Below are 9,637 nucleotides of genomic sequence, written 5' to 3'. Positions count from 1 at the left end.
ATGTGAATTAAATCTAATTATTAGGACCTATTACCTTTTTTTTTTTTTTTTTTTTTTACTTTCTAAATCTTTTCCTAAATTCATAATGCAAATACAATCTTCAGGTTGTATTGCACATAATGTTTTGTCGCATTTTCATCAATAATTCGTTAGTTAATATGGATTGAAAAATGATATGATCAACTTACTTACACTGAAATGTACAATTGTTAGAACCCGGTGGTCCTCTATGTAAATGTGTGCGCAAATAAATGTATAGAAAAATAATAAAATTTCATAAAATAATTTTATAAAATAAAATATGATAACAAACCTTACAAAATTTTTGTACACTACTAAAACTAAAAGCAAATACTTGTGTTGAACACAATTGCCTTAAAGCAAATTTCACTATCGCTTCGGTGCTTCAAGTTTGACCAGCATCTGTTTCTCAGTATACAACGACTACACTTAAAGTTACAGCACATCAACTCTAAGCCTGGCGAACCAACTCGTGCAAAAATTCTCTCTTAGAATTTCCTAAACTTCTATTGTGCAGAAAATGCAGAAGCAGATGAGAGTGACAAAAAAAAAAAAAAAAAAAAGAAGGGGGGAAATGAAGATCATTTTTTTTTTCTTCATGTATTCATACTATTTTTCGGTCCCTTTCTTGTGTACACTACAAGAACTAACCACTTTTGCTAACTAAATATTATTTAGTTACAAAAAGCACATATTTTCTGACCAAAAAAAAAAAATAGTAGTCAAAAGTTTTTATTTTCCACTACTAATGTGATTTAGTGGCAAAAATGTTGCGTTTAGTGACTAATTTTAAATATTGGTCGCTAAAATTAGAAGCGGGAATGTGAAATCAGGGGGGGCAAACGTCAGGCCAAGGCAGGTCGAGGGGTTTGGGTCGATGCTACATAATAAGGGATTTTGTGTTTGCCGAAACTCGGCCCGGCCTAATATCGGGCCTCTATATCTGCCCAAGCCTGATCCAAATGATAATTATAAGTCTCAAGCCCACCCATTGGGCTACATGTTAAAAAAAAATAAAAATTAAAACATTTCATAATTAAATTCAATCACACATTATTTTTCTTAAACAAATATATTGATATGTTATTATAAATTGAAAGATTTGTGTATAAATTGAATGATTTTTATTAAATAAAGTCAATCACACATCACCACAAATGTGAGTTTCAATAAAATCAACAAAGATAAAGTCTAGATCACCAATATATATATATATATATATATATATATATTTAATGTATTAGATATAATTAATTAATTAATTAGCAGGCTGGGCCGAGTCGGGCTGGGTTAAAAGTATAAATCCCAAGCCCAACCCATTAATATTTTCAAACAAAAAACGTCGGCCCAACCGGACCCTATGAGCTTAAACTACCATCCCAAACCCTAGAAAAATAAGGTTGGGCCAGGCGGGCTAATGGGCCGATGTCCATCCTTAGGTAGCCAAAAAACTTTTAGTGACTAATGAATTTTGGTTGTAGATATCAAAACGATGCCGTTTTGATGGTTAGCATACCTATTGTATTACGTGGCGACCAAAACCTATAGTAAGGGAAAAAAAATTAGTTTGGTTTTTTCTCTTTTGGCGACTAAGTGATTGATTGAAAAAAATTGCTAATACTTTTGAAGACTAAATTTGTTAATCGGTGTTTTACTAACTAATGTCTTAAAAATTGGACCGGTGAGCGAATAAGAAAATGGATTGGGTGAATGGGTCACCGGCTCAACCATCGGGTCAAACTGAAATCAAATAGTGATGTCATAATTATTTTATAAAATTATTTAAAAATAACATAAGAATTAAGAAACATTTATTTAAATTATTTTTAATTTTTAACGTAAACATATTTATATTGATTATTTGTAAAATATATTAATTATATGTGATGTTTGAAAAAAATATAATAAAAGTATATATTTACCAAATATAAACCAAGGTTGAGTGTGGGATGATGATTATTTGAAATACTACTTTCATGTGATTCTATGTTCAACTCTCCCAAGCAACATAGTTACGAAAATTTCCTTGCCATTTGACAAAATGAAAGCTCGGTCGATTTAACTAAATCGGTTCCAGTTTGAACAGTACCTGAACTAGACACTGAGCAGTCCCAATCTGATTTTCAAAACAGTAGTTTGGCAATTAACCTTTTTGGGTTTAGTCGCGATAGTTATATGTTCAACGACCAAAAGTTTAGCTGCTAAATTTAAATATATTTTTTTGTTGCATAATGTTTTTATCGACTAAAAATAGTCTTTTTACTGCTAAATTTTTAGTTGGTAAAAGTGTAATTTCTTTAGTGGCAATTATGAAAAAACTATGAGGTTACTTGTGTTTTTTTCAAACCTTAAGGTAGGTCAGTGTAGTTTACCCTCTCCTTTTTTTAGATTTGTGTTTAAAAAATTTAATTTTCAAGTTCATCTGATTTAGAAAGATCTTTAAATTAGAAAATTCTAAAACAAGTTCAGTAAAAGTAGGGGGAAAAAAAAAGTTTTGTTTGTTGTCTTTAGTGGATTTTTTTTTTTTTTTTAAATTTGGTTAATCTATTCTAGATCTAATTTTTACACTTAAATTATTTCTTATGGATCTAATTGCTTCAAACTTAGTTAGGAAATACTACAATAGTTTGAAAAGCCGTAATTTCGTGCACTCGTAAAATTAATGAGAACCACATAGATTAGTGAGATCATCTATCTATGTAAAATGATGTCACATTGACTATTTGTTTACCCCACTTGCATAAAAGCATGGGACGGACCACTTGAACTTGCATTCTACTTCTATAAATAGGGGTGCTCTACTTTGGCAACTTCACATCTATCAATCTCTCCCATAACTGTCAAACATTGTTTACACCAATCTTGCTTCCCTTGTCTGAATTTTCCCAGCATCCAATTCCTCCAACCATCTTCCCACAAATCAGCAAGACCTACCTCACCTGAATTCCTTCATCCATGGCCACCACCACCACCACCACCACCATCTCCACTACCCACAAATGGAGCATTTCTGTCGCAGAAGACCTCAAACGTCTCACTCCTCACTGCACCTTCACTGTTAAGTTTTTTCTTCTCTTTTCTTTCTTTTTCGGGTACAATACTCGTGATCTTTCAATGAGGTACACAGCCTCTGGCCAGAACTGGCCACTGTGCTAACTGCAGTGATTTTCTTCATTGTTATTTTATGATAGGAAAGAGCTTTGGTATGGACCGGAGAGGAGGTCTCTGGCCTGTGGGTCCACCACGGATTCTAATTCAATGATCCAAGCCATTGATCTCATAATATCTTGCCTAAACTACTAAAATAAATAAATAAAATTCAAATTGATGGATATCTGTAGTCACACAATTTTAGATGGATGTACAATATATTTTCAAAATGTTAATTTTTTGAAATTGTTGACTGAACCGCCTGGATAAGAGAGAAGATGCTCCTTTTATGATAATTCCTTACCTTGAAATCCTGATTTTCTAGGAGCTGACAACATCGGCTTTTCTTGCAGGATGAAATTTTAGCAAAGCAAGAACAACAATTGGAGGAAGTGAGGAGTGTGTTAAGAACAGTAGGAGAAGAAGAAGACTCACTAAAAGGTCTGGTCACGATCGATGCCCTCCAACGGCTAGGCATTGATTACCACTTCCGGGAGGATATTGAAGCTGTTTTACACAGCCAATATATGAAATCTAGCAGCCATAGCTTTACTGATCAACATGAAGATCTTTATGAGGTTTCGACTCGCTTTCGTCTGTTGAGGCAACAAGGCTACAATGTGCCCACAGGTTGGTGTATACACTACGTTTGTTTCGGTGGATTTTCATTTCTTGTGGAAAACGTTTTATAAAAATATTTTTTGTACAAAATGTTTTCCTATGTTTGATTGTTGCCTTGAAATTAATATGCTCGTGGTGGTGGCGGCGGCGGCGGCGGTGATGGTGGTGGGGGTGGGGTGGTGTTGGTATTGGTGGTGGAAGTGTCAGTGGGGGGTGGTGGTTGTGATGGTGGCAGGTGTGTGGGTGATGGTGATGGTGCAGCAGCAGTGGTGTGGTGGTGGTAGTAGTGGTGGCACCAATGGTGGTAGGGTGGTGATATTGGTAAAATTTGTTTGGTTAACACTTTGTTCTTTTCAAAAGCAGAAAATACTTTTCATCCAAATAAACTTGTTTTTTGCTAATCATAGAAAACGTTTTCAGTAGATTTTCATTTCTTGCCATACTAAATGTCAGGGGGAAAAAAAAATTAAAAAACGCTTTTTAGAAAATATTTCCTGTTGAAACAAACAGAGCAATAATTTCTTCTTCTATCCACAATCATCCTCATTAAAAGTAGTTAACAAGTTGATTGGTATTGGAACAGATGTGTTTGACAAGTTCAAGGACAAGGACGGAAGGTTCAAAACAGAACTAAGTGAAGACATTAGAGGGTTAATGGGATTATATGAAGCATCACAGCTAAGCATAGAAGGAGAAGACATACTTGATCAAGCTGCAGACTTCAGTGCCCAATTACTTAATGGGTGGTTGACACGTCTTGATAATCATCATCAAGCCAAAGTTATCAGCAGCACACTAGGGCATCCCCAACACAAGAGCCTGGCAAAGTTCATGGCCAAGAACTTCCTCAGTGATTACAATGGCCCCAATGCAAATGCCCTGCAAGAACTAGCAAAAATGGATTTCAATATGTCTCCGTCCATGTACCAGAAGGAAATGCTTCAAGTTTCCAAGTAAGTTTTGCTTTAATTTTGTTTTAATTGTGGTACTAAGCGTGTTCAAGAGGGCATAGGATTCTCTGTCCTTAAAATTCATGTGCCCCTGTCCCTAATGTACTTCTAGTTGCATGATCGTGCCTCAAGATTTTAGTATTTTGAGATTCACGTCAAATTGTTAGGTTGGAAGTGTATTAGGGACAAGGTTTTTGAAGACAGAAGATCCCTGGCCATTTTTTGGCACTTCTCTCTTCTCTATTCTTAACACTTACAAATCTCTACTCGAACTCAAGATCCAAACACACGCTAAGTGTGTGTTGAAAAGGACATGATTTTTTGTCCTGAAAATTCATGTCCACTGTTCCTAATATACTCCCCATCAAAGGATCCTACGGACAAGGTTTTTTAGTGCAGAAGATCCTTGGCCGTTCAAGAACGGAGATTATTCACTGCTTATGTATGGTTTTTTCATCTCAGATGGTGGAAAAGCACAGGTTTGGGCAATGAGTTGAAGTATGCAAGAAACCAACCACTAAAATGGTACCTGTGGTCTATGGCAACCCTCACTGACCCAAGCTTATCAGAGCAAAGAGTTGAGCTCACAAAACCCATCTCTCTTGTCTACATAATAGACGACATTTTTGATGTTTATGGCACACTAGAAGAACTTATTCTCTTCACAGAGGCTGTCAATAGGTATGCATCTCCTCCATCATCATCATCATCACTATATTCATCTTCAAAATTTTCAATTCTGTAATACTAACCAGTAGTTACTGCAAGCAGATGGGAACTAGCAGCTGTTAACGAACTACCCAGCTATATGAAGATTTGTTTCAAGGTTCTTCAAGACAGCACAAACGAAATTGCCTATGGGGTCCACAAAAAGTATGGTTGGAACCCCATTGATTCTCTGCAAAGAACGGTATATCATAATATTACCAGCAAATTATGTCATGTGCATACTTAGGATTCTATTAGATAGTTTGAAAGAATTACAAATGGATTAGCTTTAATAAAACCCTTGATTGTTGCAGTGGGCAATTTTGTGCAACGCGTTCTTAGAAGAAGCGAAATGGTTTGCTTCAGGGCAGTTGCCAAAAGCAGAAGAGTACTTGAAGAATGGGATTGTTAGTTCAGGTGTGCCCGCAGTATTAGTTCACATGTTCTTTCTCTTGGGTCATGGAATGAACAAGGAAAGTGTCGATTTTATGATCGACAATCCTGACATCATAACCTCTACCGCTACAATTCTCCGTCTTTGGGATGATTTGGGAAGTGCCAAGGTAACACAAAGTTCATTTTCTATCAAGATAAAATGTTGTCCTAATGTAAAGCCAACCACCCAAAAATATCAAGTAAATTAGAGGACCACATTCTGACCTACAAGGAGGCATTAGCAAGGCCTACACTGATAATGGCACTCACAGATGTAGACGGTGTCGGCTGGTAACACACTCTGGCTCAATGGTATCGCATGATGTAATCCAACAGAACCATTGATTCGGACACCATAACAACTATGAGAATTGTCATGGACCCTGATAATGAAACAGAGCCATTAGTGCAGACACCACAAACATGAGAATGGATTCCACAAAAAGGAAAAGAAATTGTGAAAGCATTTCAGAAAATGGTGGCCCTATTTGTGTTTGAGAAACAAATGTATGAAACATCACCCACCGAGGTCATTTGTCAAAGTTCAATGTGAACAATCATAATGACAATCATAAAAAGTTCACTCAATGTCAAGCCTTCTTAACATGTTAGGAAATTTTTTTTAAAAAAATTAAAATTAAAAATAAAAAAGTGCTTGTGTTTAGCAGAGATTTTCATTTCCTTACATGAACCATTTATATTCGGTTCAGCTCTAACATAAGCTTGGACTTAAACTGACAGGATGAGAATCAAGACGGTCATGATGGATCCTATGTAGATTGCTACATGAAGGAACACGAGGGCTCTACAGCTGAAACCGCAAGAAAGCAAGTTGTTGACATGATTTCAGATGCATGGAAGCGACTCAACCGGGAATGCCTGTCTCCAAATCGATTTTCTGCCAATTTCACCCAGGGTTGTCTTAATACTGCAAGGATGGTTCCTTTGATGTACTGCTATGATGACAATCATAACCTCCCAATCCTTGAGGAGCATATGAAGTCAATGTTCCATGATAGTGTTTCTCTCTAAGGATTCAATGAAAGTACTAAAATATTGCTATTTTTCCTTAGCAGAGTATACCAGACTAATACTATTATATAGTCCAAACAAAATGCAAAAATAAATACTATATGATGTAGTAGCAAAAACATGTAATAGAGAAAGTAGGGTATCGATCTTGGGATCCATTGATTCAAGAATAAATTGTTCTATAACTCGTTGATTCACAAAAAATACTGGAAATAAAGGCTCAACAATGATTGATTCAAAATGAATGTTCAAGATTAAAAGAAGAGTATAAACTTGAAATTGTTAGGCTTACAATAATTATTTATAACGGAAAGCAGCCGAACGATACTAGGAAACAACTGAAATTGGCAGTTCCTTAACTAGCTAGACAAAAATTAAGGAAATATAATGAAAATTAACAAAAAATGGAAACATTGAAACACAACACACACACACACACACACACACACACAAAAGCTACTAATTTAGAGCATCTCCATCAAAATAGTCAAATTTTTAGTTAAATTTTAACTAAAGTCTATTTTTCTGTTTTAGCGAGCCATCTTTTCAAATACATTCTCCAATAAACTCTTTATTCTTTATTTCATTTGTTGAGTTCTTTTTCCTTGGCTACATGTAGCTAGTGGTTTGATATTCAATTAAAGTAACTAGCTAATAATTGAGTTTGATGGAGTGTATTTCTATAATTTTGTACCATAAAATAGCCAAGAGAATGCTCTAATGAGCTTGATAATGATGTTTTTAGACTACCACGATAAAGGCAAATTCAATGGAAATGAATTCTGACTTTTATACTAAAGAGTAACTAAAATTGCAGAATTTAGTCTCGGAAATTCTAAACCTTTGCGTTCTAGACTTTGCTATTCGAACTCTAGTTTCCACTGTCCTAGCAGTGTTGAAAAATCTAGAAATCCCCTAGATGTTGGTTTGTGATTATGTATCAATTTTAAGCAGTAAATAACAATCTCAATCAAACAATCAATACAAATCGACACAACGATTTTAACGTCGAAAAACCACAATTGGAGCACCTCCAATTGTGATAAAAAAATCACGGGCAACAGCCACAAAACAATCCACTAAGAAGATATAAAGGAATTACACAAGTATACTCTCAATTACCTAGCGAATCTACGCCCGAATTGAACCAACCTCTATGTGCCTCTTCCAACCTCGTCTTTACATCGGAATTGTCTTGACGATGAGCCACTCAAGAATCCACCAAAGTTTCAGGCTCGAATTCTTCAGAATCTACCGAAGAACAACTCTCTCTTTTGTGTAGAACAAACAAATAATCCTTTGATGTATACTCTTTAAACCATGAGTTGAATACTCAATCAAAATATTAAAGAAAACTAACAAAATATCCCCAGATATAAACCCTAGAACCCAAGAAGAAGATCTGGACAAGTAATCCTAAAATCTGACAGAAACACGTACTTATAGAAATCTGAATCGCAATGCTCGCTCGAGCGACGGCTCTCTCGCTCGAGCGAGGAACCAAAAACGCGTGTTTTCCACAAGTGGCTTCACTCGAGCCAAACAACCTGCGCTAGCAGCGTAAAATCATCTCTTTCAGGTTTTTACATAGATGCAGCCTTCGCTCGAGCGAGAACTCCTTCGCTCGAGCGAGCAAGGGTGGACAAGCAACTTTGAATGCAATTTTGCATTTTGCTTCGGAGGCGCTACCTCTCGACCCGCCTGGGCGCTGCCTCGAACCCGTCAAGGAGCGCTGCCCCCTGGACCCCCGCGAGCTGACCGGGCAGCTCGATCCCCGTCATAATCAGTGAAGTGGCAATCTTGAAAGAATTAACATCACAAACTTCTCTACAAGGCACAATTCGGGTTGGATTCGCATCTAAAAACTCATAGCCTCACTGAAATAAAAAAAATGTGAAAATAAGTACAACTAAAAGGAGTTTTGTCAACCGTGATTGTCAAGAATAAAAACCTAACAAGTGTAATTTATTAAACTTAAAAGATGAACCTCCTTATCATATTGAAACAGTGATCTAGACACAACATGCTATTTAGTCACAAAAACCAAAATTAATTTTATACATGAATCTAAGTTATTCTAAAATACTAGATGAATCTATTTGTTCAATTTCATGGGAAAGTATATATAATCTGTTTTAAGATTGTTGCACAAATTGCGTGATTAAACAAAACAAATAAATTCATATTCGATAAATTAAATTATGGAACATGCAACAGAAATACATAACACATAATATATTAAAAGATGAGGAATCAAACCGAAGCCTGTGTGGTACCACAGTCTCCTTAAAACAGATTAGCCATCTCACCGTGGGTGTTAGAGGTATGTCGACTTCTGTTTCCCGAGATACAACGATTTAGACCGGCTAACGCAAAAGCAATTTCTGTTAGATTTGGCGAACCGACAATGACAGCACTCTCACACAGGAAAAATAAAAATTTTAGAAAAAAACTTTTAACACAAAGAGAGAGTAAACTTTCTGGTGTAAAAGAATGAAGGGAAGGGTCTTCTTTTATACACATATAGGGAGAGAGGAAAAGGCTCCTGCAACAAATGCAGGTTTTGATTTTGCAAAACTCCCAAGATGTAAATTGCAAAATTGATGGCTTTAATCTATCATGAATACAAAGGAGTTATCAGGTTTTATATACATATGTATTGTGTATAATCCTATAGCCACCGTTTCCAACACCTCTTTCATGAGGCCAACTTAATGAGT

General features: G+C 35.9%; 1 protein-coding gene across 1 annotated transcript; it reads left to right on the top strand.

Moving 5' to 3' along the window:
* The first annotated feature begins 2,791 nt into the window (after positions 1-2,791).
* On the top strand, positions 2,792-7,158 carry LOC114288835 ((3S,6E)-nerolidol synthase 1). Its single transcript, XM_028232453.2, has 7 exons — positions 2,792-3,078; positions 3,525-3,801; positions 4,376-4,745; positions 5,205-5,423; positions 5,514-5,652; positions 5,765-6,013; positions 6,627-7,158. The coding sequence occupies exons 1-7, from the start codon at positions 2,977-2,979 to the stop codon at positions 6,915-6,917; spliced, it is 1,647 nt and encodes a 548-aa protein (XP_028088254.2). The 5' UTR covers positions 2,792-2,976; the 3' UTR covers positions 6,918-7,158.
* The last annotated feature ends 2,479 nt before the right edge of the window (positions 7,159-9,637 follow it).

This window comes from Camellia sinensis, chromosome 9 (genome assembly GCF_055761805.1).
Source record: "Camellia sinensis isolate YWXY chromosome 9, ASM5576180v1, whole genome shotgun sequence".
Classification (NCBI taxonomy): domain Eukaryota; kingdom Viridiplantae; phylum Streptophyta; class Magnoliopsida; order Ericales; family Theaceae; genus Camellia; species Camellia sinensis.
Note: the sequence above shows the minus strand (reverse complement) of the source record. Positions and strands in the feature narration are given on the sequence as shown.